The sequence below is a fragment of the Neomonachus schauinslandi genome, chromosome 8, assembly GCF_002201575.2.
Source record: "Neomonachus schauinslandi chromosome 8, ASM220157v2, whole genome shotgun sequence".
In the NCBI taxonomy this organism is placed as follows: domain Eukaryota; kingdom Metazoa; phylum Chordata; class Mammalia; order Carnivora; family Phocidae; genus Neomonachus; species Neomonachus schauinslandi.
Genome location: NC_058410.1, coordinates 110,161,395 through 110,185,384, shown reverse-complemented (window position 1 = coordinate 110,185,384; position 23,990 = coordinate 110,161,395). Strand labels below are relative to the sequence as shown.

General features: G+C 37.7%; 1 protein-coding gene across 1 annotated transcript in view; it reads right to left on the bottom strand.

Moving 5' to 3' along the window:
- Nucleotides 1-23,990, bottom strand: part of KIF6 (kinesin family member 6) — a 430,038-nt gene that overhangs the window by 345,201 nt on the left and 60,847 nt on the right. The window contains exon 4 of the mRNA XM_044917220.1: nt 2,789-2,936. Coding sequence (XP_044773155.1) covers nt 2,789-2,936 — 148 coding nt within the window. The remainder of the gene's footprint in view (nt 1-2,788; nt 2,937-23,990) is intronic.

The following is a 23,990-nucleotide window of genomic DNA, read 5'->3' as shown; positions in this document are numbered from 1 at the left end:
TTGTTTTTATTGTTTCTAAAGGCCTCCAAATGGAGAACTCAGTACATGAATATAAAAGAGAAGGCAAAGAAAGGCAAAAACAACAGCCAACTTGTATGTTCATCTGCAGTGGAGAAACTCTCTTTCTTCCAGAAAGTAGAAGAAATCATCATAAGTCAGGAAAATGGCAAGTCCACTCCCCTGAGATAATGGGGATAATGCCTTTGGCTCCTCCAGTTTCTGCATTTTCTGGACTTTTATTGGAATACACACTTAAAAGTCACTGAGCAATGTGGCAAGCTACCTTTCCTTATTACTCCTTTTTTAGTGTTTAGGATTGCCAGACTGTAATGTAACACACATGTTTCCTGCAGACAGCCTTTTCTCCTGCCCCAAAACAAGTCTGAACCTCACAATATTCAAAAGTAATAAGCAGTGATTTCTAAAATAAATGGAATCAATTGTCTTCTTTTAAAATCACTGCAAATGTGCTCCTATCACACTCACAGGCACTTTAGGAGCCAGTATGCAATTGCTCTTAGTTTATCTTGAAATAAATACTTTGCATAAGTCAAATATTTCCTTTAAGAATTCTGGAGAGCTGGGGCACCTGGGTGGCTCAGTTGGTTAAGCGACTGCCTTCGGCTCAGGTCATGATCCTAGAGTCCCGGGATCGAGTCCCGCATCAGGCTCCCTGCTCAGCAGGGAGTCTGCTTCTCCCTCTTCCCTACCCCCCTCTCATGTGCTCTCTCTCTCTCTTTCTCTCTCTCATTCTCTCTCTCTCAAACAAATAAAATCTTTAAAAAAAAAAAGAATTCTGGAGAGCTCCATGTGGCCCTCTAAAGCAATCGACTGGGGGCATCTGAATACCTATCTGCATTTTTCAGCTACACAGTATGGACAAACTTAATGATCAACCTCAAGTTGCCTCTGACTAATTTTGTAGCAGTTCGGTTTGATTATAATGAATGTGTTGTGCCCCATCATGGAAATCTGTCCTTTTACAGAGTTGTCCTGGCTATAAATTGGTCCAAGGGGCTCTCTCCAGTCCAGGAAGTGATTTAGGATCATTCAAAATGAAATGAGGTTTAGAATAATGTCATGACCAAACAGATATACAACAGTGGACCCAAGAGATGGTAGGTATTCAGGAGACATTTTGACTTTTACTGTATTTGGTACCCATAGACAAAATTTTAGAAGGGACAAATGTATTTTCCGTTAGGAAAGGATTTGTTTATTCTGTTTAACTTAATCAGGGAAATTGGTTTCATTTGTTCTAATTTCAAAGGATTCTTTGAAATTAATCAGGATCGTTTGGCCACGTGTGTGTGTGTGTGTGTGTGTGTGTGTGTGTGTGAATATAGGTATCAATGGTTGTAGTAATTGAGCTCATTTCTTGAGCATATATTATGTGCCAGGAACTGAACAATATTTTTAGATACAGTATGTTCAGCCCTCACAGCAAGTCCACAAGGCTGAGACATTAAGTAACCGCCTCAAGACCACACACTGTAAGTAGTACATTTTCTCAGAACCAGGTTGGCCTGCACCAACTTCAGTGATCTTTCCAAGACAAAAGGCTTCCATGTTGGGCCACAGAAGCAAAAACCATTAGAAATTATATTCCCAGTTTGTGAAATCTGGGAACAAAACAAAACAGCTAACGTCAGAAATAAATGAGTAAATGAAAAGACAGGATCTGAATCCAACATATACACTATACTCAACCCTTTCTCTTCCACATTTTCTGGCATGCAGAGTTGGCATGTTTGAGCTAGTGAGAGATGAGCTGAACTAATGGGTAATTGCTACTTTATGGATGGAAATTAGAATTATGCAGATCTCAGCAATTTCTTCTCATCTTTGCAACTCAAAATGCAAAAAGCATACAAGTCAAGAAATTTTGGAATAACTGTTACACTGACCTAGTTAGGACATTTGTTACACAGAATTAATACAACCAAGTAAGTGTGGGAACTAGTAGAGCCAATGGAGATCCTCTAGTACAATTCATTCCCTACTTTCACAGAGAGGAAAACGGAAACCCAGAGAAGTTATAGGATTCATTATTAGTTAAATACTATCAACAAAATAAAGCCAGTCTGAGACATAGAGGCAGTGTATATAGTGGTAAAAAGCACAGAGTTTGGCATCACACAGACCTGGGATGGACCCCCAAGTCAGCTATTTATAAAGACCCAGAGAAAGATATCTAGACTCAGTTTTCCCAACTATGAAAATGGGATAAGGATACTTACCTTGCTAGTTGTATTGTATGTTGTATTAAATACTAATAAAGCAATAGGCACTTAGAGACACACAGTCAATGATGCATATAATATAGAGAACTTCTCTTCCTAATAATACTAATTGCAATAGGATTTTTACTCTGGTAAACTCTTTTGGGCTTCTATTACAATTGTGAAAAAGGTACAATTACATCATCTTATTCAGTGCTTTAGTAGCCGAAATAAAGATGTCTTGGCAAAAGGACATCCAGTTTCTTAATGGGAAATATAAGGTGTTAGTTAGTAAAATGTGTTATCTGTTCTTTTAACCCCCATGGATGTATCAGAAGGAACTCCCTTTGAGCCTTTGCTGAAACAGCATCCCTTTAATGAGAAGCACCTTAATTTCTACTTCTTCAGCAAAATCCTAAACTTCCCTTAAATGTAAAGGCCAGAGTTATAACACAATAATACTTCCTCATTTAGATATAATATAATAAAATGTCACAATAAATTTTTTACCCACCATAAATTTCTGCTGAATATATCAAACAGAAAATGAACGTAAAGCTCCATACCTTTTGTAATTGTTCAAAAATGTATGACAGTGTCCTTGGGATAATGCCTCGGTCACTGTAGCGTTCTGCCCCACCAGTGATGGTGAATGTCTTCCCACTGCCTGTTTGCCCATAAGCAAGGATGGTACCATTGTAACCTGCCAAGACACTACATAAAGAAATGGCACACTTCTAACATCAACATGGCTAATTGCATGAGTATTAAATGGTTTGTATTCTAATAGCAACCTCATTCAACACTAGTGAAAAGACATTTATAGAAGTATCTATATATTTGAGTATCTAGCTAAAATAATTTACTTTTTTTAAAAATCCAGGAGTATCAGCACACCAATCCTTTTCTCCAAGAAAGTTACCTGTAACTCAAATGGAGTCTGGTCATCTTAAGTATTTTTTTTTAATTTAATTTTTCTTTAGAAAGATTTTATATTTACATAAAAGTTGCAAAGATAGTACAGAGTTAACACATACCCTACGCCTACTTGCCTCACTGTTGATAACATTAGTATTGTGCACTTGCTATAACTAAAGAACCAATATTGATGTATTATACATCTTATAAAAATGTCCTTGGTTTTCATATACTGTCTTTTAATTTTTTTCCAGCTTTACTGAGATATAGCTGACACATAACAAATGTAACTTTAAGGTGTACAAATGTGATGATGTGATACATAAATATACTGTGAAATGAGTCCCACAATAAGGTTAGTTAACACATCCATCACCTCACATAATTATCACTTTCGGAGGTGGTGATAACATTTAAGATCGATACTCTTAACAACTTTCAAATATATAATATATAGTTACTGTGCTGTACATTTGATCTGTAGAACTTATTCATCTAATAACTGGAAGTTCTTACCCTTTGATCAACATCTCCACATTTCCCCCACCCACCAGCCCCTGGCAACCACCATTTTTTCTTGATATCTATGAGTTCAGTTTTTTAGATTACACATGTAAATGAGAATATAGAGAATTTGTCTTTCTCTGTCTAATTTCACTTAGCATAATGCTCTCAAGGCCCAACTACATTATTGCAAAATGGCAGAATTTTCTTCTTTTTATGGCTGATTAATATCCCATTTTGTTTGTGTGTGTGTTTAACAGATCTTCTTTATTCACTTATCTACCCATCAATAGACATTTAAGTTTTTCCATACCTTGGCTATTGGGAATAATGCTGCAGTGAACATGGGGATGCAGATACCTCTGTAAGATTTCATTTCCTGTGATATACTGGCAGAAGTGGCATTGCCGGATCATATGGCAGTTCTATTCCTAATTTTTAAAGGAAACTCCATACTGTTTTCCATAGTAGCTGCACCAATTTACATCTCTACCAACAGTGCACAAGAATTCCCTTTTCTTTACATCCTTGACAGCATTTGCTGTCTCCTGACAGTTTGATAATAGCTTTCCTAACAGGTATGAGGACATACCTCATGTTTTTAGTTTGCATTTCCCAGATGATTAGAAGTATTGAATACCCTTTTATGTATTTGTTGACCATCTGTATTTTTTCTTTGGAGAAATTTCTATTCAAGTCCTCTGCCAATTTCTTAACTGGATTTGTGCTTAACATGTGATCTATCCAGGAGAATGTTTCATGTATGCTTGAGTAGAATCTGTATTCTGCTGCTGTTGGGTGAAATGTTGCATATATGTCTGGAATCCATTTGGATTAAGGTATAGTTCACATCCAATGTTTCCTTATTTCTTTTCTTTTCTTTTTTTTTAAGATTTATCTATTTATTTTTTGAGAGAGAAAGAGAGAGAGAGAGGAAAAGTGGGGGGAGCAGGGGGAGAGGGAGAGAGAGGATCTCAAGCAGACTCCCCACTGAGCACAGAGCCCAATGTGGGGCTTGATCCCCTGACCCTGTAATCATGACCTGAGTCAAAATCAAGAGTCAGATGCTTAACCAACAAAGCCACCCAGGCGCCCCTCCTTACTGATTTTCTATCTGGATGATCTATCCATTGTTGAAAGTGGGGTGTCAGATTCCACTACTATTATTGTATTGTTGTCTATTTCTCCCTTCAGATCTGTTAATATTTGCTTAATATGTTTAGGTGTTCTGATGTAGGATGCATATATATGGTTATATCCTTATGATGCACCGACTCTTTTATCACTATAAAATGGCCTTTGACCCATAGTTTTTTGTTTTGTTTTGTTTTTAAGAGTCTACTTATTTATTTATTTATCTGAGAGAAAGAAAGAGGGAACACAAGTTGGGGGGGAGAGCAAAGGGAGAGGGACAAGCAGACTCCATGCTGAGTGCGGAGCCTGACAGGGGGCTCAATCTCATGACGCCAAGATCATGACCTGAGCAGAAATCAAGAGTCGGACACTTAACCGACTGAGCTACCCAGGCACCCCAGTCTCATCACAGTTTTGGCTTAAAATCTATTTTGTCTGATATAAGTATAGCTACTTTAGCTTTCTTTTGGTTTCCATTTGCATGGAGTATCTTTTTCTATCCCTTCACCTTCAGTCTATGTATGTTCTTAAAGCTGAAGTGAGTCTTTTGTAGGTAGCATATAGTTGGGTCTTGTTTTTAGTCCATTAGCCACTTTATGCCTTTTGATTGGAGAATTTAATCCATTTACATTACAAGTAAATAAGGCCAAGTATGGGCTTACTAATACCAACTTATTCATTGTTTTCTAGTTTTGTATTTCCCTTTTTTCCTTCTTCTTCTTTTACTGTTTTTGTGAAGTGATTTTCCCTATGGTATACTTTGATTCCCTTTTCTTTAACTTCTGTGTATCTACTATTGGTTTTTACCATTCATCCCATTTTTAATGTTTTGATGTCACAATTAACTTCTTTTTATAGTGTGTCTTCATTATCAAATTATTGTAGCTGTAGTTGTTTTTAATAGTTTTGTCCTTTAACCTTATACTAAAATAAGTAACACATCACCATATTACAGTATTAGAGTATCATAAATTTGCTTATACTTGCCTTTACCATTATGCTTTATATTTTCATATGTTTTCATGTTTCAGCATTTCTTATAAGGTAGGTCTAGTGGTGATGAACTCCTTCAGCTTTTGTTTGTTTAGGAAGATCTTTGTTTCTCCGTAATTTCTGAAAGATAACTATGCTGGGTAAAGTATCCTTGGCTGTTTCTTTCTTTGAGAAATTTGAATACATTGTCCCACTCTCTCAGGGCCTATAAGGTTTCTGCTGAGAAATCTGCTGATAGCCTTATGAGGGTTCCCTTATTGTGTGGGTATTTTTTTCTCTTGCTGCTTTTAAAATTATCTTTGTCTTTGATTTTAGATAGTTTTATTTTAATGTGTCTTGTAACACATCATTTTGGTTTGAAATTATAGGGTCACCTATTAGCTGTATGAACATGGATGTCCAAAAATCTCTCCCCAGATTTGAGAATTCCAAGCCATTATTTCTTTAAATATTCTTTCTGCCCCTTTCTCCCTCTCTTCTCCTGAGACTTTAAATAATGTAAGATTGTTTCCTTTAATGGTATCCCATAATTCACAAAGATTTTCTTCACTCTTTCTCTTCTCTTTTTGCTTCTCTGACCGGATGATATCAAATGACATGTTTTCCAGTTAACTAATTCTTTATTCTGCTTGATTGTCTGCTATTGAAGCTTTCTACTGAATTATCAATTCAATCACTGTGTTTTTAACTCTAGGATTTGCTTGGGTTTTTTTATGGTTTCTATTCCTTTGTTAAACTTCTCATTTTGTTCATGTATTATGAACAATTTCATTTAGTTGTCTTTGTTTTCTTGTAATTCACTGAATTTAAGAGTATTATGCTGAATTATTTGTCAGACAGTTCCTAGACCTCCATTTCTTTAGGGTCAGTCACTGGAGCTTTATTAGTTTCCTTTGGTGATCTCATGCCTGTGTGGGTGGACCTGGATACTGGGTCCACAGTGACTAACCAGGCACTGGGGATCACTAGGATGGGCCCAGTATCTGGACCCACAGGGACCAGTCCAGTGCTGGGACAGTCTGAGAGCCTGGTTTCACATAAGCCAGCCAGGAGGCTGGGGCTACAGAGGTCAACCTGGCATTAGGACCAGCCTAGAGTCTTGGGCCACAGGAGTCAGCTTACAACACAGGGCCTCATGGGCTAGGTTGGGTCTGCAGTGGCCAATGTGGTGCTGTGCAGGCCAGGAGCCTGAATCTGTGGAGCCAGCCTTAAAGCTCAGGCTGCAAAGGCTGGCCTGGCTTTGGGGAGGGCTTGCAGTGTGGGTCTGGTGACCACCCACCGGGATACTGGAGTTACAGGAGTCACCCAAGGCCATGCTGGCTGGCCAAACAGGGATGGGCTGGGATCCTGGTTCCTAGAGTCTGCTGGGAGCCTGGTATCATGGGAGCTGCCTGGGGCCCTGGGAGCCTGGTTTTATGAGAGCCTGCTGGTAGCCTACTGCTGCAGGATCTGCTTGGGGCTACAGGAGCAGGCAAGTGGTAGGGTAGGCCAGGGGACTGGATTCTCAGTAGCTTGCCAAGAGCCTGGTACCATGAAGTCACCTGGGGCCATGGAAGCTGCCTGGGGCCACTGGAGTCAGCTGATGCTGGGATGGGCCAGCACTGATGTCTGTGGTAAATTCAGGTGCTCACTCAGTCTCCTCCCATGGGGATGGTGTCTCTCTCAGTGCTAGGATGCCCAGGCTTCAGGGAGGGGTAATGGGGTAATGTCTATCTATCTTTTCTACCCTCCTCAAAGTGTCTTTTCTTTTTTTTCTGTGCCCCACCCCAATGCTGTAATTCCTCACCTGGAATCCTAAGCTTTTGTGAAGGTATTTTCATGCTTGGTAGTTATTCAAATTGATGTTTCTGGGGGTACAGGTGCTAGAAATTCCTATACTACCATTTTGCTGAAATTGCTCTCTAATTAAATATTTTCTTCATCTTTAGTATACTTCAGTATATGTTGAAGGCAAAAGTTCTGAGGAAACCAAACCTATAATTTGGCAAATTACAAACCCAACACCTGGCACTTCATGGGGCAAACACTCACAAGATGTAGTCACATCCTAGAACACCAGGTACAGAATACAGAATGTTTATCACTGTGTACCTTGTAATGTAATTCCCTAATTTAACATTCAGCACCAACTATAAATCCTTTAAGAATTCCCCTCCTCAGTTTTCTTGGAATGACTTTTTGGTAAGATAGTAATCCAGATGTGCTCTTCAGTCGTACAGAGCAGCCTTTGATTTGATGGTGATTTTACGTAAGAACCCTGGGTTTTCTAGACTTCAGGTTATACTACAAAGCTGTAGTAATCAAAGCAGTATGGTACTAGCACAAAAATAGATACATAGATCAGTGGAACAGAATAGAAAACTCAGAAATAAACCCACACTTATATGGTCAATTAATCTACAGCAGGAGGGCAAGAATATACAATGGGGAAAAGACAGTCTCTTCAATAAATGGTGTTGGGAAAACTGGACAGCAACATGCAAAAGAATGAAACTGGACCACTATGCTATACACAAAAATAAACTCAAAATGGATCAAGGACCTAATGTGAGACCTGAAACCATAAAAATCCTAGAAAAGAACACAGGCAACAATTTCTCCAACATCGGCCATAGCAACATCGGCCATAGCAACATTTTTCTAGATATGTCTCCTGAGGCAAGGGAAATAAAAGCAAAAATAAACTATTGGCACTACATCAAAATAAAAAGCATCTGCACAGTGAAGGAAACAATCAACAAAACTAAAAGGCAATCTATGGAATGAGAGAAGATGTTTGCAAATGACATATTTAATAAAGGTTTAATATCCAAAATATATAAAGGACTAAGCCTCAATACCAAAAAACAATCTAATTTAAAAATGGGCAGAAGACAAGAATAGACATTTCTCCAAAGAAGACATACAAATGGCCAACAGACACATGAAAAGATACTCAACATCACTCATCATCAGGGAAATGGAAATCAAAACTATCATGAGATATCACTTCACACCTGTCAGAATGGCTAAAATCAACAGTACAAGAAACAAGAGGTATTGGCAAGGATGTGGAGAAAGGGGAACCCTCATGCACTGTTAGTGGGAATGCAAATTGGTGCAGCCACTGTGGAAAACAGTATGGAGGTTCCTCAAAAAATTAAAAATAGAACTACTCTATGATCCAGTAATATCACTACTGGGTATTTACCCCCCAAATACAAAACACTAATTCAAAGGGATACATGCACCCTTATGTTTATAGCAGCATTATTTACAATAGTCAAATTATGGAAGCAGCCCAAGTGTCCAACAATAGACAAATGGATAAAGAAGTTGTGGCACATACATACAATGGAATATTATTCAGCCATAAAAAAGAATGAAATCTTGCCATTTGCAACCGCCAGAGAGTATAATGCTAAGCAAAATAAGTCAGTCAGAGAAAGAGAATATGATTTCACTCATATGTGGAATTTAAGAAACAAAACAAATGAGCAAAGGGAAAAAAAAGACAAACCAAGAAACAGACTCTTAACTATAGAGAATAAACTGATGGTTACCAGAGGGGAAGTAGGGAGGGGGGATGGGGAAAATAGGTGATGGGGATTAAAAAACATACTTATCATGATGAAAAATAAAATTTTAAATTTTAAAAAGAAAAAGAACACTAGATCTACTCAGCCACCATCTCTTCTCTCTTCTCCTCTCCCCTTCACTTCTCTCCTTTCCCATTCTCTTCTCTCTCTCTCTTTTTCTCCCTCTCTCTGTCTCCTCGCCATATGGGCTTTCCTAATACACCTTGCATGATTCAGACTTTCACAAGTGGATCTTTCCTCTACACTGTACAGAAAACTATTATAGCATTATGCTCTTTTTTCTTACAAGTAGCTCCTTCATCTCTGAGACGTTTTCATCCAAACAATTATGAAGATGTCAGCTAATGGTGCCTTCATTGTGAATTGATGTTTGATAGATTGCTCCTCTGAGAATCACCCCTCACTGTTCACACTGGGATTCTTGCTCTAACACTTCTACTAAGATAATGACGACAGTTCTATGTTTTACTATGCTTTCATGCTTGTATGTTAAGTGATTTATCATTATCATGCCCCCTCAAAACACATAGGTTTTGTTTAGAGCTTATTGTGAAGTAATCAGTTAAGTCCTGGACAACTTATACAACTATTAAACTAAGAATAATATCTATAGTAACAATTCATGCATCCTTTGCTATGTAGGTAGAAGGTGTTATTAGTGCTTACAAACTCAAAGGATTTAGCACGTTAACAAAAAGGGATTACTACTGTGTGCTTCAGCTTTCCATTTCTGAGAGGTTTAATAATTTTTCTCCATGTGTCTTCACATGGAGTTGGAACTATAATGATTAATTTAGCTGGATGAATACAGAATCTTTCTGCTCAACAGCATTTGTCACCAATGATACAGCTATGTTCCATTAGCAATTATCATTTGAATATATGATATCTCTTGACCATAAATGCTTTAGGTAAATGAAGTTGATAACTTTAAGAATCAAGCTTTAAACAGTTTAATTTTTGATAGAAAATTTTCTAAAATATATTAGGCTTTCCCTGTCTTGAAAAGCAAAAAATGCACAGATCAGCATTTTCATTTTGACTTAGCAACAGCCTAAGAAAAGTGAGTACTGTAGCATGCTACATTGACATCTGCTGATTATTGTTTATTTTTTATACTTAAATCTTTTTCACTGCCAGTTGTCCTCTCTTCTAAAGTGTGCTTTCTCTCCCCCCATCTGCCATGGAAAACTAGATGGCAAAGCTTCATAGAATGCTATTTAAAATAGAAAGGATGTAGGTTCCACCAATATATACTCTATGACTATTTATTACATTGCTACAATAAAAAATTAAATGAAAAAATGTGAATGGGTAACATTTATCTCCAATTCCTTTCTGTAGAGCATTCTCAACCTAATCTTGTGCCTTCTCACCATTGAACACTGGACAATTTCATATGTTTGTAGTCTCAACCATCCTAAGAGAAGGTACTAGTTAAAAATAAAGAGAAGTGGTGGAGTAAGGACCTATGAAAATCCACTCCTCCACAAGAATAATGAGAACAGTGGCAAAAATTGTCAAAATCAACTTTTTCAGAATCCTGGAAGTTATCCAAAGACTCACAACAATCCAAGGAGTGTTTACTCAAGTAAAATGGCTGAATCTCAGTAAGAACAGTGAGCTTTGTGACATTTTAACTTGACCATTCCCACGCCCCTCCCCAACTCCATGATAGCCTTGAAAAATAACAGATGCAACCACATAACTGTGAAAAACATAAGTACAGAAACCACTGGAAGGGGTAGTATAGGTTTGGAGCTCTCCAAAAAGTCCACAGAATTGTACCACTCTGATCTGTCTTGCAGCTCCCTGGAAAAGCCCCACTCATAGTACTTGTCTTTGTTTGACCTGACTCAGTTTACTCAGTGAAAAAAAGTCATATCCCCATGGTGTTTGTTGAAAACAAATCAGTGGCAAGTGTTCAACATCAAAGTTGCCCTAGGCTGCAATACCAGTGAAGCAAACAAGAGGGTGAACAAAACCTTAAAATAAAAATCTGTGGAATACCATGTCTATAAGGGGCTTTGAAAAATTATGACATATTTTTGGGACTCTAGAGGACCACACACATGTATGGGGCTGTGTGCATGCCCAGGAGAGACCAGAGAAGGTCCTATTTCTTATGTCTGGCTGACCTTGAGGCCCTGAACAAGCATGAAGTGAGAGCTAAGACAAAATTATAAACTTCCAAAATTATAATCTTCCAGTACTGATTGGGTACCCCAACACATACAGAGAGCACCTTATCAAAGACTTAGAGTGAGATTCAAGGCATTTTTTAAAAATTTCTCTCCAATCACTAACTGACCACCAAGCTTACTGAACAGAAATTTCAGGGGCTGCATACAACAAACAATGCAGGCTTTATAGAACTAGGCCATAAAATTTACTAAATGAATAAGCAGCTGCAGCAACAATAACCTTGGGGAGGGTTGACATCTGATTTCCAGAGTTGTCATATCATATTACTTAAAATGCCCAGTTTTCAACAAAAAAGATATGAGATGCGCAAACAGCAAAGTATTTCCTGTGCACAGGAAATAAAATGTTTAACAGAAACGGCTCTTGAGGAAGCCCAGATTTTGACTTCTAGATAAAGAGTTTAAGTTAGGTACTATACATAAGCTCAAAGAACAAAAGTAAAGCATGTTTAAAGGATTAAAGGGAAGTATGAAAATGATGTTTCACAGAAAAGAGAATATGAATAAAAAGATAAAAATTATAAAAAAGAATAAAACAAATTCTGGAGTTGAAAAGTATGGTAAGTGAAATAAAAAATTCACTACAACAGCAAATTTGAGTTGGTAGAAGAAAGTAAATTTCAAGATAGGTCAATTGAGATTATTCAGTCTGCACAACAGAAATTATAAAGAATGAAGAAAAATGAACAGAGAAATCAGAGGTCAACATTTGCATAAAGTCCCAGATGGTGAGGGGAGAAAATGTTTAAAAAAAAAATGACCAAAAACTTCCCTAATTCGATGAAGAACATTAATCTATGTATCCAAGAAGCTCAATAAACTCAAAGGTATCCAAACCTAAGCACATCATAATCAAACTTTCTAAAGACAAAGAAAATCCTGAAAATAGCAAGAGAGAGGTGACTAATCACATACAAGGAATCCTTTTTAAGATTAACAATGGATTTCTCATCAGGAATCACGGAGGCCAAAAGGTAATGGAATAACATATTCAAATGCTGAAAGACTAGTTGGGATATCTTCCTTTGCAAAAATTATTAAGTCTCCCAAAATTCATATTTTATTTTTATTTTCAGATTACTTATTGTTACTGTATAGAACTATAATAGATTTTTCTATATTGATCTTGAACCCTGAAACTTTGCTGAACTTGTTTACTACTTCTTATCCTCTAAGAGTGGATTACCTAGGATTTCTATATACAAAATCATATCATCTGCAAATAAACATACTTTTACTTCTTCCTTTCTAGTCTAGATGGCTTTTATTTATTTTTCTTGCCTAAATGCACTAAATTCTCTCAGCTTCTGCTTATCTGGGAATACCAATTTCTCCTTCACTTTTGAAGAATGACTTTTTGCAGATATAGAATTCTCTATTTGCAGATGGCATGATCTTGTACATATACAGAAAATTCCAAGGAATCTACCATAGAACTATTAAAAGCAATAAACAAGTTCAGCAAATTTGTAGGGTACAAGACTTAATGAAAAATGGCATCCCCCATCTGATCTATAGGTTAAACTCCATCAAAATTCAAACTGTTTTCTTTGCAAAAATTGACCAACTTCTTCTGAAATTTATATGGAAAGTCAAGGGTTCAAGAATAGCCAAAACATTTTGAAAAAGAACAAAGGTAGAGGACTCACATTTCTTTTTTTAAATTTTTTAATTTATTTTCCTTATTTTTCAAGTAATCTCTACTGAGGGGCTCGACTCACAACCCTGAGGGCAAGAATTACATGCTCTACCAACTGAGTCAGCCAGGTGTCCCTTAATTCAATACCTACTATAGTAACAGTAATCAAAACAGTGGGATACTGGCATAAGGATAAACATATGCATGAATGGAATAGAACTGTGAGTCTAGAAATAGACCCTTATGTTTACAATCAATTGATTTTTGACAAGGGTGCCAAGAACATTCCATGGAGGAAAGAACAGTATTTTCAAAAAGGATGCTGGGACAACTGGATATTCATATGCAAAGGAATGAAGCAGGACTTCTACCTCATACCACACACAAAACCTAATTCAAAATGGATCATAGACCTAACATAAGAGCTAAAAATAAAAAAACTCTTGGAAGAAAACATAGTGGTAACTCTTCATGACTTTGGATTAGGCAATGGTTTCTTAGAAATGACCTCAAAAGCACAGCAGCCAAAGGAAAAGATAAACTGGATTTCATAAAGAGTAAAAACTTTTGTGTTTCAAAGGACACCATTAAGAAAATGAAAAGATAACCCTTTGAGTAGAACAAAATGTTGGAAAAATCATATATCTGACAAGTCACTTATCATAATCCATAATCCATAAAATACAAGGAATCCTTACAACTTAAATAATAAAAAGACAGATAACTCAATTAAAAAGCAAAAGCAGAAATAAACTATTGGGACTATACCAAAATATAAAGCTTTTGCATAGCAAAGAAAACCATCAACAAAACAAAAAACATTCTCTAGTGCATGAGAGAGGATATTTGCAAATGATATAATGATAAGGGGTTAATATCCAAAAAATATAAAGAACTTGTACAACTCAACACCAAACAATCTGATTCAAAAATGGGTAGAAGATCTGAATAGACATACTCCCAAAGACAGATGATCGACACATGAAAAGGTGTTCAACATCACTAATCATCAAGGAAACGTAAATCAAAACTACAATGAGCTATCACCTCAGAATGGCTAGTATAAAAAAGACAAGAAATAACAAGTGTTGGCGATGATGTGGAAAAAAGGAACTCTCAGGCACTGTTGGTGAGAATGTAAACTGGTATAAGCTCTGTGGAAAACAGTATGTAGGTTCCTTCAAAAATTAAATTCTACTACTGGGTATTTACCCCAAAACAAATAAGCAAACAAACAAAAAACAAAAACACTAATTCAAAAAGACATATGTATCCCTGTGTTCATTAGAGCATTATTTACAATAGCCAAGATCTGGAAGCAAGCCAAATGTCCATTGATATATGGTGGATAAAGATGTGGTATACACACACACACACACACACACATACACAATGGAATATTACTCAGACATAAAAAAGAATGAGATCTTGCCATTTGCAATATGGATGGACCTAGAGGGTAATACACTAAGTGAAATAAGTCAGACAGAGAAAGACAAATACCGTATGATTTCACTTATCAGTGGAATCTAAGAACAAAACAAAGGAGCAAACAAGAAAACAAAGAGACTCCTAAATACAGAGAACAAACTGATGGTTCATAGAGGAGAGGTGGTGTGGGATGGGCAAAAGAGATGAGGGGGATTAAGAGGTACAAACCCCCAGTCACAAAATAAATGAGTCACAGAGATGAAAAGTACAGCATAGGGAACATAGTCAATAATACTGTAAGAACATTGTATGGTAACAGATGATGGCTACACTCATGGCGACACTGAGTAATGCATGGAATTGTCAAATCAATATGTTGTATACCTGAAACTAATATAACTTTGTATGTCAATTATACATCAATGATAAAATTTTAAATAAATAAATAAGAATACATTAGGGATTTTGAGAGAAAAAAAGTAGACAAAGGATCTGAATGGACATTTCTCTAAAGAAGATATATGGATGGCCAATAGCATATGAAAAGATGCTCAACATCATTAGTCACTAGGGAAATGTAAATCAAAACCACAGTGGGACACTCATTATTTCACACTTACTCTAGGATGGCTAAAAGAGAAAAGAAAAGAAAAAAGACAATTGCAAGTCTCACTGAAGAATGGAAAAATTGGAAACCTCATACATTGTTGGTATGAATGTAAATGGTGCAGCTGCTTTAAAAAAGTTTTGTAGCTCCTCAAAATGTAAACACAGAGTTACCATAAATAAGACCCAGAATTCGTAGGTATATGCCCAGTGGAATGGAAAACATGTCCACACAAAAATTTGTAATGAATGTTCAAAGTAGCATTATTCGTTATGGCCAAGAAGTGAAAACAACACAAATGTCCGTCAACTGATGAGTGGATAAACAAAATGGGTCATATCCATACCATGGGATACTATTTGGCAATGAAAAAGAATAAACCACTGATATATGCTACAATAACTGATCAACCTCCACAACATGCTAAGTGAAAGAAGCCATCAACGAAAGGTCATATACTGTATGATCCCACTTACATGAAATGTCTAGTATGCAAATCCACAGAAAGAGAAAATCAATTAGTGGTTGCCAGAAGCTGGGATAAGAGGAAAGGAGAAATGACTGCTAATGGGTATGGTACGGGGCTTCTTTTATGAAAATGTTTCTAAATTTAGATTACAGTCAATGATAGTTGCACATTTGTACTAAAAGCTACTAAATGGTACATTTTGAAGTGAATTTTCTGATATGTGAATAATATCTCAACAAAGTGTTATAACAATAAAATAATAATTTATTCCACATTGGTACTAATTAGATGTGTTTCAACAGCTTAGCAGTAGCATTTTTAAAAGACAGAATAGTAATTAATGAAAGGATGACAAGCTAATGGTAAGTTTCAGCAGTGAACAATGAGATGGACATTTGTGGTGAGAAATATTTCTCAACTTCCTAAAATCAACAATGCAGGCAACTGTCTAATACATCCCAGCTAGAGACAACCCTGATATGTAAATAAATCAATGTTTTATAACCCAGCGTTTGGTGATCAGAGGAAATCTCTAGAGTAGAAACCCTCTCCTTCCTTTTGCAAAATGCATTTTCCCTAGAAATTTAAATTACAAAGCTGAGATATTTTGTCATTTCTTACTTTTAATATTTGCATGACTAAAACAAAAATAAAGCTTCTACCCTCTTGGAAATTATAAACTGAAGTATTACTACACACATATCACATGTACATGTCAGAAAAAATACAACCCATTTAAGTTTAGTTTTTCACTTTTATTACTCTTTATTTAACTACACCCCAAGTAGAAGAAAGTTGTCTCAAAGTATACGCAATAAAGTGAGAGCTCATTTTGTTTACCCAAATGAGAAGGCTTTAAGAATCTCCTTATATGATGTCTAAATCAAAGTAACCAACAAAAAATTATTATTGTGATGATAATTCAGTTCACTGAGCCAAACAAATGATATTTTAGTCCCTCAAATCTGAAGACACAGCATAGATGAAAACAACAAAGTAATGGGATCATGGATTTTATAATTGGTATCATCAGAGGTCTTTTAACTATGTTTTGTCCAACAGAAGATTCCCTTCTAGGGCATTTCTGAAAACTGGGTATCTGAGCTATGCTTAAACAGCTGTTAGATTCAGTAGCAAGACAGAATCAGAGAATCCAGGTGATTCATTTTGAGGGAAGAGAGAGAGGTGATGTGGTACTTTAAAAGATCATGCAGTTTAGCCTTAGAAATATTAAGAGTCCCAGAAAAAATAGATACTTTTATTTATTTATTTTGAGAGAGAGAGAGCGAGAAAGAGAGCAGGAGGAAGGGCATGAGGGAGGGAGAGAGAGAATCTCAAGCAGATCCCCCACTGAGCGCTGAGACTGATGTGCGGCTAGATCTCAGAACCCTGAGATCATGACCTGAGCTGAAACCAAGAGTCAGAGGCTTAACCGACTGAACCCCCCAGCACCCCTACATACTTATATTTTATTTTCTTCATTTTTTTATTATGTTAGTCACCATACAGTACATCATTAGTTTTTGATGTAGTGTTCTATGATTCATTGTTTGCGTATAACACCCAGTGCTCCATGCAATATGTGACCTCCTGAATAGCCATCACCGGGCTAACCCATCCCCCCACACCCTCCCCTCTAAAACCTTCAGTTTGTTTCCCGGAGTCCATAGTCTCTCATGGTTCATCTCTCCCTCTGATTTCTCCCCCTTCATTTTTCCCTTCCTTCTCCTAATGTCCTCCATGCTATTCCTTATGTTCCACAAATAAGTGAAACCATATGAAAATTGACTTTCTCTGCTTGACTTATTTCACTTAGCATAATCTCCTCCAGTCCCATCCATGTTGATGCAAAAGTTGGGTATTCATCCTTTCTGATGGCTGAGTTATACTCCATTGTATATATGGACCACATCTTCTTTATCCATTTGTCTGTTGAAGGGCATCTCAGCTCTTCCCACACTTTGGCTATTCTGGACATTGCTGCTATGAACATAGGGGCGCATATGGCCCTTCATTCCACTACATCTGTGTCTTTGGGGTAAATACCCAGTAGTGCAATTGCTGGGTCATAGGGCAGCTCTATTTTTAATTTTTTGAGGAAGCTCCACAGTGGCTGTACCAACTTGCATTCCCACCAACAGTGTAAGAGGGTTCCCCTTTCTCCACATCCTCATCAACACTTGTTTCCTGTCTTGTTAATTTTTGCCATTCTAACTGGTGTAAGGTGGTATCTCAATGTGGTTTTGAATTGAATTTCCCTAAGGGTCAATGATGATGAACATTTTTGCATGTGTCTGTTAGCCATTTGTATGTCTTCTTCAGAGAAGTGTCTGTTCATGTCTTCTGTCCATTTTTTGACTTGTTTTTTGGGTGTTCAGTTTGAGAAGTTCTTTATAGATCTTGGATATTAGCCCTTTGTCTGTAGTGTCATTTGCAAACATCTTCTCCCATTCTGTGGGTTGCCTCCTTGTTTGGTTGACTGTTTCCTTTGCTGTGCAGAAGCTTTTTATCTTGATAAAGTCCCAGAAGTTCATTTTCGCTTTTGTTTCCCTTGCCTTTGGAGATGTGTCTTGAAAGAAGTTGCTGTGGCCAATGTTGAAGAGGTTACTGCCTATGTTCTCCTCTAGGATTTTGATGGATTCCTGTCTCACATTGAGGTCTTTCATCCATTTTGAGTTTATCTTTGTGTATGGTGTTAGAGAATGGTCAAGTTTCATTCTTCTGCATGTGGCTGTCCAATTTTCCCAGCACCATTTATTGAAGAGACTGTCTTTTTTCCAATGCATATTTTTTCCTGCTTTGTTGAAGATTAGTTGACCATCGAGTTGAGGGTCCATATCTGGGCTCTCTACTCTGTTACATTGGTCTATGTGTCTGTTTTTGTGCCAGTACCATGCTGTCTTGGTGATCACAGCTTTGTAATATAGCTTGAAATCAGGCAACGTGATGCCCCCAGCTTTGTTTTTCTTTTTCAACATTTCCTTGGCGATTCGGGGTCTTTTCTGATTCCATACAAATTTTAGGATTGTTTGTTCCAGCACTTTGAAAAATGCCATTGGTATTTTGATCGGGATGGCGTTGAAAGTATAGATTGCTCTGGGCAGCATAAACATTTTAACAATGTTTATTCTTCCGATCCATGAGCATGGAATGTTTTTCCATCTTTTTGTGTCTTCTTCAATTTCTTTCATGAGCGTTCTGTAGTTCCTAGAGTATAGATCCTTTACCTCTTTGATTAGGTTTATTATGGTTTTTGGTGCTATTGTAAATGGAATCAATTCTCTAATTTCTCTTTCTACAGTTGCGTTGTTACTGTATAAGAAAGCAACGGATTCCTGTGCATTGATTTTGTATCCTGCCACATTACTAAATTGCTGTATGAGTTCTAGTAATTTTGGGGTGGAGTCTTTTGGGTTTTCCACATAAAGTATCATGTCATCTGCAAAGAGACAGAGTTTATGAAAAACCCACAGCAAATATCATTCTCAGTGGGAAAAGCTGAGAGCCTTTCCCTTAAGATCAGGAACACGACAAGGATGCCCACTCTCGCCACTATTGTTCAACATAGTACTAGAAGTCCTAGCAACAGCAATCAGACAACAAAAAGAAATAGAAGGTATTCAAATTAGCATACTTATATTTTTAAAAACTGTTTATTGGAACTAAACCAATTTCTTCATTCAGAAAATACAAATAAATCAAACAATACAAAGAACAGAATTTTTTCAGCTAATAGAAATTATACTATATTTACATTCAACGTGATTAAAAATATTTGCTCAAGGTTAACAAGACTAATCTGAAACAGAATTATCAACATTAATTACTCTATTTTAAATATAACTACCCCATTGCTCCATCTTGCATCTCACACAGTTCTAAAAGCCCCAGTAGCTGAAATGTACTTATTCTGATTTGTTTTTGATTCTTAGAACAGTTCATTGCTCTCCATTGCCACCAAGTTCCTAGAATAAAATCCCCCTTGTGTAGGCTCAGCAGCTCTTTGGTGTGGCCCATTGTCTTTCACAGAGAAAATGGGAAGGAGACTCTTAATTATTTCACTTTCATAATATTTCTCAGAGCATAATTCAGCAGCCTGAATTTTTAAGAGGAATTCGAACCAAAAACAATAGCAACTCATAATTAACACAATTAACACAACTCAATTTTACCATATATAAAAATATACATCTGCTAAGCCAAATGAGCATACAACTTGTAAAATTTCCTGCAAAATTTGGTCATGGGGCATTCCCTCTGCTATAAGGAGAAGGGGAAAAGACGTTGGGGAGCTACCCTTCTAGGGAGCTAGAGAGGGCAGCTGACTGGGAGAGCTCTAGTCTTCTGCCCAGCAAGCTTTCTTAGTCGGTCTTCTGGTAACAGCCCTGCCCCCAGTCCATTCTTCCACTCATGAGAAGCAGGTTGTGTGTGTATGGGGGGGGGGGGCACATGATCCAGGCCTGGCCAATCATGCTACCTCATTCCACCATGGTCCTCCCCTACCCCCAGCCCCAGCCCCATCTGAACAGCTACTATTCCAAGATGATGTGCCCCAAGCAGAACAAATAAGAATCCCTCCTGTACAGATTTTGAGAGGAACAAAAGCTCTCTTTTTGCTGGGCTCTTTAAAGCACGGCTGCCAGAGGCCCTGTCTCCCGCCCTTCTGTACAAAGAAGCAGGGCCAAGCAAAGGTCATATGGGTGGAGAAGAAATCTTGGCTGTGTCAGGTACTTAGTTTAAGTAGCAACAACCCTGATTTTTATAGCCCTTCCTTCAATTCTCTGAGGTAACCCAGTTATGTGAGCCAAGAAATCCTCTCTTTTCTTTGAATTGGAATTGTTATAATTAACCAAAAAAGTCCTAACTCATGCAAAGTTTCTGGAAAAACATCTTTTATCCCTTGGTGTGGACCATCGGTCTCAAGCTGGCAGTGAATCTTACCTACAGGAACATTTAAGCTTATCTCAATGTGAATGCTTTTATGTGGGACGTGTGTTCTCCAGCTTGCCACTGTCCCCCAAACTCCCTATTGTCTTAGACTCGCTTGCTTCCCAAATGCATGATACCTGTCTAGACTTGAAGGCAGGGCTGCATCGCTGCATGCTAACGAAGTGCCAATCTCGGTGTAGTCCACGTGAACACCACTGGGCCCCAGACCTGCATGGTGCTCCGTCATCCACATAGGCTACTGTGAATCATGCCCCCTTGAGGTATGTAATGTGGAGGTCCTGGTTAAAGGCATCTGAGTTTAGTTCCCCTGGTTTAGACCTCATCCCTTCTCAAAGTATGTTCTGGCAAGATCATTTGAAGGTCTTGAGAGCTTCGCTTGTATACTATATTGATGGAATCCTGATACAGAAAGAAAGTAGATTACGTAGCTACCCTTAGTTGACCTAAATCAGATCATTAGCTATCTGGGGGAAAGGAATATCTAAGGCAAGGATATCCAGATTGGAAACAATTAACTACATATCTAAAATATGTTTTTTTCAGAAAAATAAAACTGCAAATGTAGATTAAGTGGTAACTTGGGATCATCATTTAAAGCTCTTCTGTAAGTGCCTGTGGGCAAACCGGCTATTGGACTAGGGGCACAGACACAAAGCCGCATACTAAATTTAGCCAGCAGAGCATTTGTTTGTCCAGCACTGTCATTTTTTTTAAAAAAACCCAAACGGAACATTCTTTGCCGCCAAGACTTGTGCTCCCCCATTCAGCACAGACACCACTACTTCTTACTGCCCTTGTTGGCTTACTACAGATTAGCTGCCTGACCTCCATGGAATTTTGAGTTTTGCAATCCCTGGTATAAAGCAACACAGATAAATGCGAAGAGAGGAGCATTATGATTGAGAGGGAAAAAAAAAAACCCGAAACTAACCTATAAGAATGATATGAACATAGATCTTCCAGATTTTGAAATGTCATAGGCAATCTCCTCCCAGTCAAGCACCTAAGAAACAGACTGGGTATCTCTCCCATCATTGCTCACATTTTGTAAGTTTTAAAATGGGATAGGAAGACAGGAATTTGGGGCACATTCTTCTCAAACTGTCACTTTGGCACAATCAGGACATCTAGTCCTGGATGTGTCACAAAAATAGGATCAGTCTCTGCCTGTCTTGAATGATTCGCAAATTCTCCTCCCTGGATACAGGAGCTGAGAAAGAGGACCTTTTGAGGTTCTTTCCAGCTCTGTGATTCTCAGGGATTTGTTCGCAGTCTTGTCTCCACTACTTCAAACCAAACTTTGCAAGAGGCAAACACATCACGGGGTACATAATCCAAACAGTCTCCCTTGAAAGGATCCTCAAGATCTTAAGCACACTAAACAGCTCCATATCCATAAGTTCATGGACCAAGTCCAGGCCAAAGTGCTCTCTAAATGAGGCTGTTTATTATTTTCCAAGTTCCTGAAGAAACCATTTTGCTTTAGTATTAATAATGAGCAGCTTAAAGCTGGAAACATAACAGAGATGCATGGAACTTTAATAGAAGAAAATGACCCCTTCTGAACACAATCCAGCTCTGAAATGTTTCAGTTGGAAGTCCAGTAGACTGGATTAGAAGATGAAGCCTGCGTTTTTATCTTATTTACATTATGAAAAACGCATTTGCTGCAGCACTTCTGACAGATTTTTTTCCGTGACCCTCGAGAATAAACACTTAGATTCATTAAACACATAATCATTCTCAGATGACCATCTAAGGAGGCAACTCAAATGAACCAACAAAAGTTTTATACAGTAATGTGGAAAAACCCATTGTCTATAGAAATTTATTTGGGCAGAATCTTGCATAAAGTCTGAACTATTACTCTGTGTTTCTTTTGTAGGGACACAAAAGAAAATAGAAAACACTTTTCCCTAAAATTATAACACTGAGTTTTCTGTCAGTAAACTGATCAACCACATCTTTAAAGCAACGATTATATTACATTAGAAGCCTGGTACTACGTTCTATGTGAATTTATAGGAAAAAACAAACAAGGTAAGAGAAAGTAATTAGCAAGATAAGTATCTTTAAATAGATGAACATGTGCATACATTATGCATACTACATAATCTTTTAATTTACACATTAATCTTTAACCAAAAAAAAAAAAAACTCCACAATAAACAAAAAACCCAAATGGCTTATTTATAAACGTTGTCTGTAGAGAGATGAAGAATTTATAGAAAGTCCTCTGTGAGGATTTCCTGGGGATTCCATTTTTCTTCACAAGGCTGAATGGAGCTTTAGGGTTCTCCAGCTGAGCAGGGAGCAACAGAAATGCAGGAACCCAAGAAGTAGGGCAGATAGGCACAGGAAAGAAGGGACACAGGGGTGTACCTCATGGGGAAGCAAAGTCAGAACAGTTCTGCAAGAGGTGGAGAGTGGGAAACAGAGAAGCACAGGGTGGTAGGGAGGGCAGTAGGGAGTGGCCCTGGGTGTGGGGGATGCTGACTGAAGTGGCAATGGGTAAGGGACACTGAACATGACTGCAATGCATTACAAATGCACTCCTCTACCCCGCACATTTCCTGGAGAGCCTGAATACATCTGACTTTGTGTTTCTTCAAAAGTGACACAGTACACAGACTGGACCACATGGAGCTATAGTATAGTTTATATTTGAATTACAAGCCAAAATTTTTCTCTGTACTTGGAGTCTCAAGATTATTTGCTAAATAAGACCATCTAACTTGATTTCAATTTTATGTGAAGTAGAAGGCAATTTTCACAATCTTGGCCAAATCCAAACACACTTTGATCTCAATGGAAAATAACCAAGGCGGGGAGGGGGGGATACTGCCATTTGGGACAGAAAGATAAATAAGGATACATCTCATGAAGTTGCCAATCACTCTTCGCTGTGGTTTTAGTTATATCATGCAAACACAATTGTCTAATGAGATTTAAGAGTTGCAAGTCTGAAGCAGAAAGATGTGCCTTGACTGGGATCACTTGTAAATGAAGGGAATGAAGGGAAGGAGCCGAAAATGAGGAAGAATGTGTGGGCCAGATCATTATTCAGCTGACTGTTCAACTGAGTATGTCAAGCGCATCCTGCAGTCCATGGAGAGCCGTTGAAGGGTTTATACAGGGGAGAGGTGGCCAGAGGTGACTAGTGGTGACTAGGGAGGCAGGAAAGAAGTGGGAGGCTAGGAAGACATCATACAAGGGGCCTTTTCGGAGCACAGTGTGAGACAAGACATAAGGAGAACAGGAGGGAACAGTTCAAAAACTTTTGTGAGAAACATGTCCTACTATTAGTTTATGAATAGTATAGTTAAAATACCATCTCATCA